Here is a 16400-nt window from a genome sequence, read left to right on the forward strand (position 1 = left end):
CCTGTAGGAAAGTGGTCTGAGCTGGGGCCAGCTCTCCTCATTCTCTCCTGGAGGGGTCCCTGCCCGCTCCCTGAACTGCCACTCTCCCCCCGCGCCCCGTGCTAAGGGGCCAGACCTCTGGCCACGTCCTCACCTCTGGCTTGTAGGCTTTCCGGAATCTCGAGGGCCCGTCGGGGCTGAAGACCTGGCCAGGCACACAACTCACCACGGCTGGCAGCCCATTCTCACAGGTGACATTCTTCACGGGGTCCAGCAACACCTGAGTGCCGAGCTTGCAGCTGGAGATGTGGGCCTCCGTGCCTGTGCAGTCCATGGAGAAGGGCCAGTAGCGCTGTTTCTTCCGGGCCGCGAACATCCTGCAGGGGGGCGAGGGGGCGGGTGACCAGGGTGTCATGGCGCCCACCCCTCATTCCTTCCACAACTGGGTACCGGGTACGGGGCCGGCCGCTATGCTGGCTTCTGGGGATCTGATGGGGGAACGGAACGGGTACGGCCTGTGCATCTGGAGCTCAGCCCCGCTGAGTGGGCAGGCACTCGCTGAGCACCTCAGCCATGCGGGGCACCATGCTGGGCGCTGGGGAGCAGGACTGGGAGGGCAGACATGGCCTCCTTCCCCCCGCCCGGCCCTAGGCAGCTTATATGCTAGAAGAGGAAGTGAGATAACACAAAAGCCTATAAACGCACAATGCAGAAAGGGGTCTAAAAGAGATAAGACCCCTGGTCCCAGGAAACCCTCAGTGCCAGGCAAACCAGAATGGTTGCTCACCCGAACACTTCAGATAATTTCAACATGATTGGCTGTGGTTTCTCACCTGTCTCAATGAGCAGAACAAGGCGAATGTTAAACTCTCTCCCAGTGACATACAAGATCAAAGGTGTGCATCCGATGAGAAGCAGCAAAGAACAGTCTTAAGTCACCCCATGGGCTGAATCAAAGTATAACTTGCTTGGAAATTAAAGTGGTCAGGAAACTCAGCCACAGACTTTATCAAATCTTCACCTGGGAGCCAGTGAGACTCACGGTGTCCCCGGAGCATAGCCTAAGGGAAGCTCTTGGCCTGTATTACGTGTGAAGTGTTCCTTTTTATGTGTTTTTGGAAGGCAGAATAAAGACCAAGGTGAGCCAGAGTGTTTTCTAAAACAATAACCAACCCATAAGTAAGGAACTGGTTAACAGAAAGGTTACTGTGCCTCGGTTTCCCCATCTCCAAATTAGAAGGGTAATGGGATCTACTTGGTAAGATTGTTTATAATGCTTGTGAAGCAGTTAAAACCGCACACAGGAAGGGCTTCGTATGTGTTTGTAAAAGCACTGACAACTATCTTGGTTAAAGGAGACAAAGGGAAGAAGAGAAGGTAGGGCTCCCCAGGGTTGCCGTCATGAGACACGACTTCGGGGAGGAGCAGGGTTTGAGCTAGGCTCTGAATGATGGCGGGATTTGCAAAGGAGGAGGGCAGGGACGACACCCTGTCCTCTCATGCTGTCCCAGCTCTCTGGGGTCTGTGCTTGTCCCCGCTTGGCAGAACCAGTGAGATGCCCCAGACAGACAGCATCGCCACCAGCTGCCCAGTGGAGGGGCCTCCAGGGGCAGGCTGGCCCAGGGCGGGGCAGAAGGGGGGGCCTGTTTCTGCTGGTAGGGCAGGCCTGGAAGTTTCTGCTTTGTCTCGGAGTGAAGGGATGTGAACACAGAGGAAGGTGAAACCCTACAGACACCTCCAATATCTTTCCTTAACCCCAAATTTCGACTGGTAATAATTCTAGTGTACCTGTGCACCTGATGACACAGACTCTTTGAAAAAAGGACTATCCTGGGAAATTCAGGATGTGTGCTCAACATCCCTGTAGCCTACGGTGAAGAACTTTGCAGGAGGGCCGTTAAGAATTCCAAGCACCACTGCCCTCCCCACTTCCTGCATACAAGGCCCCTGCCCTTGGAAACACAACCTCCAGCTTGTTCCCCACCATACCCCCACCTCGGACTGGAGAACACACTTGGGGGGGGGGTTGTCTCCAGCTTGTCCCTCAGGACGCCCCCACAATAAGCGAGAGAGCACACTCAGGGGAGATCAGCTGCACAAGGCCTGACACATCCTCTTGCTTCCAGGGTTCAGTGAACACTGCCCTCACCCAGCAGATGTACTGAGCTCTTAATAGAGACCGAAGCGCACACAGCAAACACAGATCTGCTCCTGCCTTTCCCAGACAGCCCTGCTTCCCTCTCACATCAGCTCACAGGAATGCACGGGGGCCCTCCACAGGCCTTCCCTACGCAGGCAGCGGCCCACCCCCTCCCCCACCCCCAGTGATTCACCAGGGCCAGGGCCAGGGGGTGCAGACACGAGGGGGCGAGGCCGTGGGGAGGATGCATGACAGCCCGCCCCAAGCCTGCTGTTTGGAGAGCCACTGGAGTGACGGGCAGCTTTGAGCCCCGGGGGAAGCCTGCTGGAGAAAGAGGTGTCTAGGCCTATGGCAGGATAGCAGGAAGAACCCTCGGCTGGGCCGCTGCAACTGAAAATGTAAAGTCCTCCTGGCTCTTTCCAGCCAAGGGAAAAGCCAGATTTGGTTAGGGATTCTGCCAGCTACTATGTATGTCTATTCCAATGATGAATTCCAGAATTAGGGAAATAACCACAAGATGGGCTCAGGGACCCACTGGGCCCACTGTGAGCTGGGCCTGAGCTAAAACTCCATTGATCACCTGACCTCCATAAGCCCCTCCTCTGACTGGAGGGCCATAGCGACCTGTGAGTCTCCCGGAAGCAGTGTAGTTCAGAACCTGTGTCCAGTCGTGCCAAAAGTTTTGGTTATTTCCTCTTCCCCAGTGCACACTTTGGTAAAAGGCCATAGGTCCCTTTTGGGGAAGGCTGGGCAATTGATTAACAGGGTGCATTTTTGGCAGTGTATTGGGGTCCGTCCTCAAGGGGAGCCAGCCTCCCCTTCATTCAAAGGGTCCTGGGTCTGTAACCTGGCTCGGGTCTGGGACTTGGGGGAGGGGTGTGACCCTCTGTGTTTATGATTCAGGTTCGATTTTTGTTCTCTCAGCCTAGATTTTCCATTCATCCAGAACAAGTAAGAACTCAGTAGGCTTCCTACCCATTTCACATCCAGGAACACCATGATCAACCAGCCCACGCCATGGGTCTGAAGGAGTCAAGCTGTTCTGATCACTGCTCAGACTCTGCTGTCATTCAGGAACCATGCCCACCTGGCCTGGGGAGGCTGAGTGCTGTCCCCTGGCCCCTCCGCCCTGGGATCCAGTCACCCCCCACTGCAGTTAGGGGAGGTATGGCCTACAGAGAAGAGTTCCCTGCAGGGAGCTCTTCAGAACGCCAGGGTTTCCCACACAAATTTATTCCTCAGTCATAGGGAAAGTGTGTCTTCTGGACCTTCCCAGGGGGGGTGAGGTCTCAGAAGATAAATGCACTCCAATGTTCCAGTCTCCGTAAGCCTTTGAAATCCCTTCCTCCACATGAAACCAAGGAGAGTAGGCATTTCCATTTCGCTCACGGTGGGCCACATTTTGGTCCATGTTTCAGCCAACCAACCAAATCATTAAAGCTTTCCTAACTCCTGAGATGCAACATTAGATGCAGAATCTCAGCTTAGTAAGCTCATATCAATAAATCAGTGTCAACACTGGGATCCTGCTCTAAGAAAAAAAACGACCACAAAACGCTCCTGGCTCCAAGAATGGGGCCCTGAAGCTTCAGTTTCATTAGCTTCAAGGAGAATTCATGGTTCCCTGGGCCAGAGCAGAAGTCAGCTCATGGCAAAGCAGCCCTTGGTGGGGAAACGGACTCCACTCTCGGCGACCCTGTGGGCGCAAGGACTCTGAGGGACATGTGGGAACCACCTGGAGGGCGGGAGGGTGGCGAGCTGAGAGGCTCTGATGAAGAGCTGCGGTCCCGGCGCTGGGGATAACTGAGGCCCCTGACTGGCCACCAGACACACCAGTTAGCAGAGTAAAGGGGAGAGGCCTCAGACGCTGCCCAGGTGAATGTCTAAGGCTGCAAAGTTCCTTTGGACCTGGTGGATACTTGGAGATGGCCAACCCCACTCTAGACAGAATCACTTTGAAAACAATCTCCTTCCTAGGGTGAAGGGCCTCCCTGGGATTGAGGGATGTCAGCAACAGCAGGGACAGGCTGTGGGAAGGGTCAAAGGGAGCTGGGGGAAGCTGCTACTGGAAGGCCCAGACTCAGGGACCACGCAGGGTGGCCCTCACTCGGCTCCCAGGCTCTGCTGTTCCGCAGCCTCTCAGCACGGCTCCCAGACCCCCTGTCCCCAGGCCAGCCCGGCCCAGCTCCCAGACTTAACAGCCCCCTGTGGTGGGGGCCTGTGCCGCGTAGCCAGGCCCTGCCTCTGGGGCGGAGCAGAGCAAAAGCAGGGGCTGAAGGGGGCGCGGTGTGGAGAACACACCTGGGCTCCCTCGCGGGCTCCGGCAGGGGGGCTCTGGGACCCCTGAGTGCCCTGCCCCGCAGGCCTGCGTCTCCTTCTGTGCAGACGAAGGGCTTGCGCCGGGTGATGTCTGAGGCCACCCTATGCCCTGGGAGACCCAGCTCATCACTAAGAGCTTCCTCCAGCCGGCTGCCATCACAGCCCCGAACAGCACCACCGAGGCAGATGCTTCCCACTGTGTCTTTCTTTTTTGGGGCCCAACTGTCAGCTGAGTCTCAGAGGCTGACATAAAACAAGCCTACAAGGTTTAGCGCCCGCCCTCCTGCCCCTCCGGCTAGAGGTCAGGAATCGAGCCGGTTTTCAGTAGTCAGTTCATCATCTCCCAACTTGCCTGAGAACACCACCCACCACCACTGCCTTGGATGCCTCCCAGCCCTGGGGGCCTTTTCCTGTCCCAATGTGAACAGGAAACTGGACACAGGGGTGGGTGGAGCAAGGAGAGGGTTTCCAATGCAGCCCAGCCCACGAGAGAGGATCGCCTGGAGCGAAGCTGCCAAAACAGAGCTGAGACCCCTCCTCAAAAGCAGGAAGAAGACTCAGGACCGTCCTCAGTTGGGGAGATGGCTTTCAAAGGCCATCTGAACAAGCCATGTGCTGCCTGGCTTTGGTCTGCTGGCAGCCTTCCCCACTCCTAGGACTGGGCTGGGGGCTGTGGTGGGGCCAGCCAGGGGGGGGTTCGCTTTTCTTGGCTCCAATGGGTCGGAAAAGCTGAGAAGGTGTCCCCGGGGAAGGAGCTGACCAGATGGAGGGAGTTGTCCAGATTCAGAGGCCTGAGACCACTCCGCCTCCCAGCTGCCCTGCGCAACCAGGAAGGTCTGGGCCACGTCTGGGGCGGTGGAGGGTGGGAATCGACATTGTGCTCGCCCCCGGGGTGTTGTGAGCCTGCCCTGCTGCCTGCACTCACCCCTGTGGCGGACTGGGGGCTCTAACCAAAGGCAGCCAGGCCAAGCCCACAGAGGGATGCAGCCTGCCCGACCCCAGGGATCTGGAAGGAGAGCCTGGCTTGGAACCCACGTCTCCTGACTTTGAAATTCCCTGTCCTTGGTTCGAAAGGAGAGAGGCAGTGCCGTGAGTCTACACTCTCTGGGAGTGTAGACCCCGAAGCTGGAGACCTGTGTTCGGATCCAAGTTCTACCGCCTCTCTCTGACTTTCTTTCTTCGACTCTGAAGCAGCCCCCTGCTTCCTGGTGCTGGAGGGTTCGACGGCTAGCAGCACAGCCTGACACACAGCAAGACACACACACACACAGTCAGAAACAGACTGTCGCTACCACTAGTCAGAGGAGGAGGAGGCCCCACTACCACCAAGGTACTCCAGCGGCCAGCCTGTCAGGGGGCCGAATCCCTTCACTGGACACCCCTCGGGGAGGTTACTCTAAGTCTCGTTGGTATCTCGCCTTCTTTCCCCCTGGGAGATGCTAACTTTGGCAACCAGAACAGCACTGGAAGGTTTAACTGGGATGGGTGTAACTGAGTCAAATCGAACCATTTTTCAATCTCCTGAAAGGTCCAGATTTCTCTGAATGATCATTTGCTGAGGAAAAGTGGGCATGTCTCCTTAAGTTGGCACTGCCCTTGCCCCCCACCCCCTCCCCGGCCTGGCTAGTACTGTCCTTGTTCGGCCCCTGTGGTCCCTGCGCTGACCGTCTGCACCAAGAGGTGGGATTTCTCCGGGCTGGAGCACCCTGCACTTCATCTCTGCCCTCACCCTTCCCTCACCCTACCTTCGTCGTACTTTTGCGGTCTGTCTCCCACAGGAACAGGAGTTTCTCAAGGGCAGGCTTGCTGGAGGGCCACGGGCGGGCCTGCCATGACATGGGGCAGGAAGGACTCTCCTTTGTGGGGCAGGGGGGACCCTGCCAGAGTTGACTCTGAACCAGGCAGGCGAGACCAGGAGTAAGCAGCCCCCTTACTTGTACACTTTGGTGTTGTACGTCCTCTCCCCAGGGAAGCCAAACATGCCGCAGACCACTCGGGAATTCTTGGCTGTCCAGTGCTTGTCGCAGATCTGCTTCCAGGTCTTGCCGTCCTTGACCTCCACATAGCCCTCTGTCACGGGGGTGCGCTTGCGGTAGGCCGACAGGATGGCTCGGATCCGGATGTCCTCCACCTGGATGTTCAGGTTCTGGGAAGGTTGGAGGCACAAAAGCAGAGGACTCACTGGCCGGGTCTGGCCACAAGAGGTGGCTGCAGGCCCGGCACTCTGCAGCCTGCGTCTGCCCTCGGGCGTGGCAGAGTGGTGTGTGTGGGGGGTGTGTGTGTGTGTGGGGTGTGTGGCGGGGGTGTGGCGGGGGGCTAGGAGTGGCCAGGAGCAGTCAGAGAAGAGCCCCAGGACCCCAGCGGCTTCTCCTACATCCTACAAAAAGCGCGGCCGCTCCCTCTGTGGGTTCTCAAAATAAGCACAGAAGAGAGAACGCGTTCTTTGAATTTTCAAGTTCCATATTAAAAACAACTTGGGTTTTGTATTTTACTCCAAAGCATGTCCGGGCACACATGTGTGCCTGCATGTGTGTGTCTCCCCACTAAGCTTTCAGTAAAATTGAAGTGGCCTCGGCCATCTTAAGGCTGGTGGTGCCACCTTGCATTCTATGTCATCCCCTGGGTTCGGCGTTCCTAGGTGAGCAAATCCCAGGAGAGAAGGGGGAGGGCTTGGAGAGAAGAGGGGCGGGAGGAGCTTTGTGGAGGGACTCAGGGCTGCCCAGCAGGGAGGTAGGGATGGTCACCGTCGCTGGGCTGTGGCAAGGAAAGGAAAGATTCCAAATGACTTGAGGCCCTAGGAAAGCCTGCTCCTCACCCCCACTCCCACCCCCACCCCCATCCATCGTTCTGAGGCAGTGATGGAAAAGTCAGGACCCCGGCAGGAGGAAGCGGAAGACACTGGGCAAGGGGGGGACGGCCTCTTGCCGCACTGCATTGTGGGCTCTCCTCCCCACACCTCTGACACCGAGTGGCAATGTCCCTGCCCCACGCCTACCCCAGAGGCCCAGGGATTTGGTAGAAGGACAGGGGGCCTCGAGAGGCCAAGCGGGATGGGAGGAATGGGGGACTCCACGGAGTTAGTGATAGCTGTGCTCAATCTGCCCCCAAACACTACAGAAGCTCCCTCCCAAAGCTCTCAGTTCCAGCCCTTCCTCTTTCTGCCCCTGCCTATGAGACCACCACCAGCTCTTGCAAGGGCCCCTGCGTCCATCTCCCTCTTCCATCCATCTGCTACAGGGCCAGCCACCAGAGGTCTTTCTAAAACACAGAGGGATCCCGTCCCTTGACTGTATAATAATGCCCCAATCACTTAGTGAGGTGCCCACAGCCGGTCATGACTAATGCCCCCTCTGCCTCCAGCCCCCTCAGTGTCCCCAGCCCCAAATCTATACTCAGATCTGGTTAACCGCAATAGCAACAGCTTCCATGTGCGAGCCCCATAAGGAGTGTTTTATGTGCGTTCTCTTACTTAATCCTCAACTAACAGAATGGGGTGGTTCGGAGCTATTGCCATCCCCTTTTCCAGATAAGAAAACTGGCTGACTCTATCTCCTGAGAACCACCTAAAGGCAGGGAGTGCAGTGTGAGGAGCTCTCTGAGCTGGGCCAGGGAGGAAGCGGGGGAGCGCACAGGATCCTGGCAACCTGAGTGCCTGCACCCCTGTCCAGCCAGGATGCAAATGAACCACGAGGTTGAACAGAACCATTATTTGGGTGCCCGGGGATTCATGTCTCCTCACCCCGGCTTTAGGGTGCAAAGCCAGGCCCTGTTTCAATAGCCCGGCAAGGCAGTGGAAAGTATGTGGGCCAGGAGTGATGGCGTTTGGCCCTGGTTCCTTTCCATGCAGAGAGGAAGGAAAGCGCCAGGGGCAGGATTATGTTTGCCAGCTTAGATCCTGGATCCTTTACAGCCTCCATCGGGCCACAGGACCTGTGCCACCAAGACACGTGGACAGGGGCAAGCCAAGAAAGGGCCTGAGCTCTGGAGCAGCGACCTGTGGCCCAGCCCCCTCCTGCCTCTTCCCATGTCCGGAGGAGGGGCTGGAATTCCAGCGGGTAAATGCATAATGCCCAGAAGGAAAGTTACTCTCCAGGGCAGGCAGCCTGGGCCAACTTTGTTAAATTCCGATCCTTCCCTACCCCCCACCCCCAGCGCCATGGGGCAGCAGTGCAGGCTCACTAAGGGGAGATGTAAAATGTGACCCTCAGCACCCCAGCTACCACAGTGGGAGAGGGGACACGGCAGACCCACGTACCCTTGTCTTGATGCAAGGTGGCATCTCTTCTGCAGAAATGTGACAGTGGGGGGGAGCCAGGAGGGCTCAAGGATGTGGGAAACGAGGTTTAGAGAGGAGAAAGTACTAGAGCAAAGTGTCCTTGTCCTTATTCTTCCACCAGCTCACTACCTGTGTGTGTGTGTGTGTGTGTGTGTGTGTGCCTCTCTGTGTGGGTCTGTGGGTCTCTGCATGTCTGTGTGAGTCTGTCTGTGCACCTATGCGGTGCAGGAGAGGTCCAGAGAGGGACTTGTTCTCTCCAAAGCCTTAGAAAAGTGGTCAGGGTCGCTCCTTCAAAATGGAATGTCTTCTTTTCTCCCTCCATGGAAGCAACCCCTTCTCATTCCGTCAGGCTCAAATTCACTTCAGTCATTCATTTATTCATTCGTTCAACAAAATACCAGTCTCTGCCCTCAATGGACCTTGAAGGGTTCCTCCGTCTGCCCCAACCACAGGGCTCTGTCTCTTCTCTGAATAACAAAACTGCGAGGGCCCTCACTTATCAAACACCAACCGATTCAGTACACGGCAGGCTCTGGGCTCTGGGCTCACTCAACTCCCATGACAACCCACGAGCAGGCCGATGGTACACCCATGTTCCAGGTGAAAAATGAGAAAACTTGGCAAGGTTTTGCAACTTCTCCAAGCTCACAGAGCCAGGAAGTAGGTAAACAACGGTGAAGACTGAGTTTGGAGCCCAAGCCTGTGCTCCGGCCTGGGGACCGCTCGTCTCTGCCCTCCCACTCACGCCCTGTCCAGGGCGAGGTACTGAGTTGACCCACACGGGGCAGGGGCAGAGGCTCGGCCTTCTGGGTGGTCCCTTTGGGGCCTGCACGTTCGAAGTCCATCCTGTGCTCCGGTGGGAGGAGCCCTGAGTCAGACCAGAGTGTACGTGAGGGGAGAACTGCCTCCCAGCTGCTCTTGGACTCGGGCCAGGGGGCAGCAGGGAAACCTTCGTGGCACGCATTCAGGGCTCCCTGCTAGCTAACGAGCTCCCATAGGCCGCTCAGAGACTTCTGTGCAGGAAAACACACACAGACACACAGAACTTCCCTCCTTACTTCACTGCTGTGGAATCTCTTCCATAACCACAAGGGTTAGATTTTTTTTTTTCCTCAGAAGTTCAACTCCAAAAAAGAGAAGATGTGAAACACTGAAACATAGACACATTTTTCTTTCTTTTCTCACAAAGGGCTCTCTAGACTTGCTGGTTATACATTAAGACCAACAGCCCAGAAGCTGGTAATGCATCTGGCACATTTTCAAATTAAAATTAAAGTCTGAATGCTGTCTCTCTTGCCAGAGATAAGAGTTCACCCAGATCTCCAACAAGGCCTTCCTCCAAGGAATTCACAGAACCTTCTAGACTTGTCCTACTCAGAACTCATCTCATCCCCGGCAGGGCTCGAGCCCTGAGAGTGATGATCAGCCACTTCCAAAAGGGCAAATCAAGGTGCAGGGAGGCGAGGACCTGCCTTGCTTCAGCCAGGGGGCTGGTGGAAAGAAAGGCTGGTGCAGGAGGACCAGGGCAGGACTCCCAGTCTTGTGTCTGCACGACATTTCACATCTGCAGCATGTGTGAATGACTGGCAAAAATTCCACACTGTGACAGTCTGGGGCTGTCGCCAATGAGGAAAAATCACAAATTTTGAAAGTCTCGTTGAAGATTGCATCAGGTAAAGATAAAGGGGGAGGCAAGGCAAGGCAAGGCAAGCAAGCAAGCCTATAAAGACGTACTTCACAATTTGAAAGCTCGACACTGGGTGCAAAGCCCCCCATCCCGGGGGGCCCCACCTTAGCCCAATTATCTTCCTTCCCTCTGCTTTAGAAGCTGTCCTTGAATATCAGCCCAGGCCCTCCCACCTGAGAAGGCGTCCCAGGAGAGGTGTCGAGGAGGGAGGACGGCAGTGGTGAGCTGCACGAGTACGCAGTCACCCCAACGAGAACGCGCGGCTGGTTCCACACCACCTCTGTTTGCTTAGCAGGCCCCATCCCTCTACTGCTAACGGCTTCCTGCATCTTGCTCCCTAAGCCCTCAGCTGCCTTTATTCAGCCGTTTCAAAACCTGGCCTTCCAGACCGAGATCCATTTTCCCAGCCACCAGCTCGGCACCTTCCTCAGCACCTCAAACCAAACACATCCAAGATACCCTTAACCTTTCCTCCGCTCACCGAGTCAGGCTCCCGCCCTTCCAGCTTGCAGACCACAAGCCTCACCTGCGTTCTGCACCTTCCCCTCCTCACGCCTACCGCCCGGCCACCCGCCGACGCCTCGTCTAGCCTTCCGTCACTGCCGCATTCCTATCTCCATCTGCCAGTCAGGTGGCAATGGGAACCGTGGGAGTGAAATGACTGGGACTCTGTCATTTCACACAGGCTGAGCGTCTCCCCGGGGTGGAGGACTCGCTGACCCGGTCCACCTCTCACACCACCTCACCCACTATGTAGTCATGTCTTGTTCCAAACCTTCCCATGGCTCCCCAGGCCTTAGGCTCCCTGGTCTGATCCACACCATGCCCTGCCTTCCCTTTTTCCAGCCAGCGACCTTCTTCTCTCACTGCCAGGACATCACTCCTTAGAGCCCAGCACTGAACCTCCCTGCAATTCTCCCTTCCTTCGCTCTGAGTCCTATGACCTACAGTCCCTACGGGGACAATGTCATTCACGCGTTTGAACCGTGTCTGCTGAGTGTTCCTGGCACCGTGTGAGGCCAGGGACGCACAGGCCAACCCGACACACCAGTCTCCTGCTGTCACTCCTGACGGGAAACAGCACCATCTCCTCCACGAAGCCCCCTTCCCCAAATATCTGGTCCACGGAGATTGGATTTCTTTATTCCCCGTGCATCTGTTTTCTGAGTCGCTCAGTTAGTCCTTGATTTAGCCTGACCACCTTGTACTCTGATTATTTATCCTTCCAATGTGTTTTTGCCACCTCAGAATTGTGAGTTCCTGAGGGCGGGACGGTCCCTTATTCATTTCTGTCTTACCCACGGCCCCTAGTGCCAGACATGACACAGAGTGGGTCTTCAAATATTTTTGGAATGAACCAATAATAATTTTTAAAAATCCGATTACAGGAATTCGTCTTAGCTGAACACTGAGCTCCCAAGCCAAAACTGTAATAAAGACTCCCTTTATTCTTTGTTTAATGCAAAATAAACTAGGCAGTACTTGCTTCTCTTCACAGCATAAGTACTACTTGTATGACTTACGGATGGACAAGCAGAAGGTCTATGCTCTCTCCATACGCTCCCTTCTCATCGGGGCTATTGACACCCTCCCTTGCCTCTCACAATCTGATGCTAAGGGAGTTACTGAGCTGAATTAAAAGCTGTTCTGACCCTCAGCACACATCTAGATGGTTTAGCTAAGTGGGTATCATCTGTAAACAGCATGAGGCAAGTTGTAATCGAAGAATCTGGCCACAGTGTAGTTACCTCCTTTTTTTTTTTAAGATCTTATTTGTTTATTTATTTGACAGAGAGAGAGAGCACAAGCAGGGGGAGCGGCAGGCAGAGGGAGAGGGAGAAGCAACTTCCCTGCTGAGCCCCCCGATGTGGGGCTCGATCCCAGGACCCCGGGATCATGACCTGAGCCGAAGGCAGACACTTAACCGACTGAGCCGCCCAGGCGCCCCTGTGATTACCTCCTTTTGATGATCAAATCGGGAATTCAGGGAGTAAGGAGCCTAAGTAAGAAGTAACATTCAGGGACTTCCACCGGGTCAGATGGATGAAGGGGAAGAGAGAAGGCATCGCCGTGATTGCTGCTCCTCGGCTCCATGTGACGGACACCAGTTGGGTGGGGGTGGTGTGGAAAGCTGGGTCATTCTGAGCCACCAGAGGAAAAGCCCAGCTGTCCGTCAGGGCCCTCCTCCTATAAACCAAGAGCCTTATAAAGCTGCTGGAAAATCGAAGGCTCTGTATTGCATTTTCCAACCTGAGGGCGCTGGGGTAGGTAAGAGAGACTGCTTCTTTGGAGAACAAGTGAGCCCTGCTCTCTGCAGGAAGCTGGCAGGACACGTGCTCCGGCAACCTGTCCCTCCGACCCAGCAGGGGGGCACTGAAGCCACAGACCAGCCACGTCCCGGGCCAGACTCCCAGCTGGGATACCTACTGTTTCTCAGGGTAATTACCGCCATGGTAACAAAGGCACGATTTGTGGAACTGTCCTTCACTACTAGACGGTAATCTCCAGGAAGGCAAGGCTGTCTCTTTATTCCCAGTGCCCGGCATCGCATCCTGTGCTCGATTAAAATGTGAATGCATGACCACATCCACCATCCAGCTAACTCAGCAACAGCCTCATGGGGATGGAGTGGGGGGGATTTTGGGCACTGACCCCTCCGGCCTGGTTGAAGTGACTCATTCAAACTGCTCCGGTCCACTGCAGCCCCACCCTAGCCACATGAGTGGACCGTCCTCCAGAACGGATCCCCCAGCCAGGGCAATGAGAGTCTCCTGCTCACTTCTCCCATCTTGCATTCCTTCCATATCTAATCTTCCACATTCTCTCTTCTCTCCCTTTCCAAACTGCCACAAATTTCCCATCCAAGTCACCCTTTCGAACTTTGAGTCCATATGCTGTCCATTCATTTATTTCATCTAGGATAAATGGTAATGCAACTTACTTATTTCATCTAACAGCTGAGTACAATGTTGCTTATTTACTTATTTCACCTCACACACAATTATAATCGGATTTGTACTTTTCAGAGTTGTGTGAACAACACCCTGGCCAGGAACCAGGTTCCCAGGTTTGTCAGGATGTGCCCAATTTCAAATATCTTGTTCTGTTACCCGCATAAATGCCCTTTTGCTTTTCAGATGCTATGACCTTTTTTCAGTTGGGAAAACAGGTCACTCTGGAACTACTTCTCTTGGTTCCTTGTGATGGCTGGCAAGCCCTGACCACACAGAGACTCAACAAACAGAATCATGGAATGTTAACACCAGACAGGATCTTACACATACATCCTTTTGCCCAAACTCCCTGTGAGCTACGAGGCGAACCCTGCACAGCTATGGCTGATGGTCCTATTCAACGGGTCGGCGAGACTAGGGATTCAGAGGCTGTGGGCTTCCACACAGCTCTTCACTCCCTTGCTGGAGCACCCGGCTCAAACAGCCCACTTGCCACCATTTCTCCTCCTGCCACAGAGGGAGGCCATCTAGCTCTCCTGCAGACACCAGGGGAAGCAGGACTGTATTTAGGCTTGGAGGGACTCCCACCTTCGAAATTGCAGAGATGAGAACAGACGCCCTTTCTTTCCTAAACCACCCAGTGCAACCTGTTGAACCCACTCTTTGCTGGGGGGGATGCAGGGCCAGGGGGACACTTTTGGCTGGAAAGTTCTCAGACCTTCCTAGAGGTCCCAGATGCTGGCGAGATAAGGCTGCTGCTGAGAGGGAAATCTTGAAGCATCCTGGAAGCTGCGGGTGACTAATACAAACCTGGACTCCTGGAATTTTAAGAATTCACACCAGCCTCAGTTCCTGTGGTTAAGAGAAGAAAGCGCTTTTTCAGGTCTCCATGCCCTTCCAGAAGGATGTGAGAGCGTGGAGGGTAGGGGTCCCAGATTCTCCCAGCTCTGGCCTCATTGTCCCTCTGGTGGTCTCTCCAGACCTCAGGGCTGCCTCCTGTCACAAGGAGAAACTGAGGCTTGGGGGCCACTTGAGGGATGGGCCCGAACTAAATCTCACAGCCTGGTGGTTTCCGATCATTTCTGGTAACCTAACTGCCTTTGCCAAAAAGCCTTTAAAAAATGGGTATGGAAGAAGGTGGTGTGAGGGGGTGAAGAAAAGGAAAAGATCTGTATGTTCCCTGATCTCATAACACACGGCTCCAGCCTTGAGCCCTTCTATGAGCACATGACTTAGCAATGTGCAAAACAGCCAGTGTGGAGAGGTCTACTCAGGAGGGCATCTGGATTTGTAATCTCTTCTTATCTAATGCTTTTTCCAACTTGTCCACTGCCACAGACAGGAAGCAAAGCCTCTCAAGTTAAGAGCCTCTGAAATCCTGGGAGGTTTGGTGGGGGCTCTGTTTCCTGGGTTTAAAAAAGATCCGTTTGCTTGGAAGCAACAGTATTTTGCATTGCATGCTGTGGTCCTGCTTGCCTCTTTTTGAGAAGGTTTTGAGGACTGGCCTCCGACTCATTTGCCTTATGAGAATGCTATTTTACAGTCCAGAGACCCAGGGTTACGCACTCGGACACACAGCTGCAAATCTCAGGCTCCGCCAGACCGGAACTCAGGGGTCCTGCCTTCAACTCTGGGGTCTAAGAGAGGCTCCAGAGCAAGATGTAACTATACAGTCTGTGTCAGAAAACCAGAGAACTGAGACTCTCCCTGGTGAATTTTCTGGATGCCGTGAACCAAGGTTGGTAGATTGGTAGGGCTAACCTACTGCAGCACTTTATAGTCTGCTAAGCACTTTGACAGAAAGCATCTGAGTTTTCACATTTAAAACTCCCTTGTAAATGACGAGTGCATGCTGTGTCATTTTGATGGAGAAACCATTGCCACTCTGGCTTCCCGACTGTCCTAGCTGGAAGGGACAGAATTCAACCAGCTCATCTTAATGAAGAGAATGGACTTGCCCAGTGTTCTGGCTGCTGGCCAACAGGAGCTCAGGGTCCAAACCTGTGAACTCTCCCTTGGTGGGGCCATTCCTATGAAGGAGATGTGCTGCTTCCCTTCTTTAGATCGGAATTCATGACGCGTCCAAGAGCCCCCGGGGATGCCCCAAGCAGATGGAGGAGTCCACTGGAAGCACAGTTAGCTCATTGAGTGAAATTCATCAGCCAGGCCCCAGGGCTTAGTGACTCATGCCTCTGGCATTCCAAAGTGGGATGAACTTGGTCTAGACCGATGCTCAGTTTTCTTCCACTCTCTGCTTGGGGAATTCCAGTGTGCTCCGGAGAAGGCACAAGCCTATGAGGGTCACCTCGAATGGTCTGTGACCTGCCCCCAATCTCCAGGAGTCAATGAGGATGGATGTGAGAGATCCTGGCCATACTCTTCAGAGTAGGGTGGGAAGAGATGGGATGGGAGGGTGGGGGAGGTGTCCTCGTCACATTCATTAGGCCACTCATTTGCACCTGGGGTCATAAGCCACAGAGAAAGCATTAACTGATACCTCATTTTGATCACACTCCACTCTTGGCCACTTTTGAATTTATGGACCCCAAATTGGGGACGTCGAGGGAGGGCCTTAGTGCTCACACTTGGATGTGGAAGAATAAGGGCAAAAAGTCTGCTCCTGCTTTCAAGGCTAAGGTTGGGCGGGCCCAAAGAAGAGGCAGGGAGAGAGCCAGGGTACACAGCACACATACCAGCGGGCATCCGTCCCGTAGTGTGCGCATGTGTGCGTATGAGAGAGAGATGCCGATTCACACAATGGTGTGCACTGCCAACAGCCAGCTGTGGGCGCCCTCTGCGTGGGCTGGAGGTGTTCTCGTAAATACAGAGTAAGGAGGGATCTTAGAACTTGGCAATCGCCTCATCCTGCTTCCTTCCCAGGGTAGGAATCTGGCTGCACATTCCTGGCAGGAGGTCATCCCGTTCCTGCTTGCATGACTCTTGTGACAGGAGCTTGCTGTGAACACTGTGCTGTTTGCACTGTGGGGCAGACCTAAGTGTTACAGAGTTTCCACAACGGGCTGAAATCTCCATCCCATTACCTTC

General features: G+C 54.6%; 1 protein-coding gene across 2 annotated transcripts in view; it reads right to left on the reverse strand.

Annotated features, from left to right (window-relative positions):
• Positions 1–16400, reverse strand: part of LOXL2 (lysyl oxidase like 2) — an 87718-nt gene that overhangs the window by 32547 nt on the left and 38771 nt on the right. For both annotated transcript variants that reach the window (XM_032389114.1, XM_032389115.1), the window contains exons 4-5: positions 6373–6584; positions 134–356 (exon numbers count right to left, since the gene is read on the reverse strand). In XM_032389114.1, coding sequence (XP_032245005.1) covers positions 134–356; positions 6373–6584 — 435 coding nt within the window. The remainder of the gene's footprint in view (positions 1–133; positions 357–6372; positions 6585–16400) is intronic.

Source organism: Phoca vitulina, unplaced genomic scaffold (assembly GCF_004348235.1).
Source record: "Phoca vitulina isolate PV1807 unplaced genomic scaffold, GSC_HSeal_1.0 scaffold53, whole genome shotgun sequence".
In the NCBI taxonomy this organism is placed as follows: domain Eukaryota; kingdom Metazoa; phylum Chordata; class Mammalia; order Carnivora; family Phocidae; genus Phoca; species Phoca vitulina.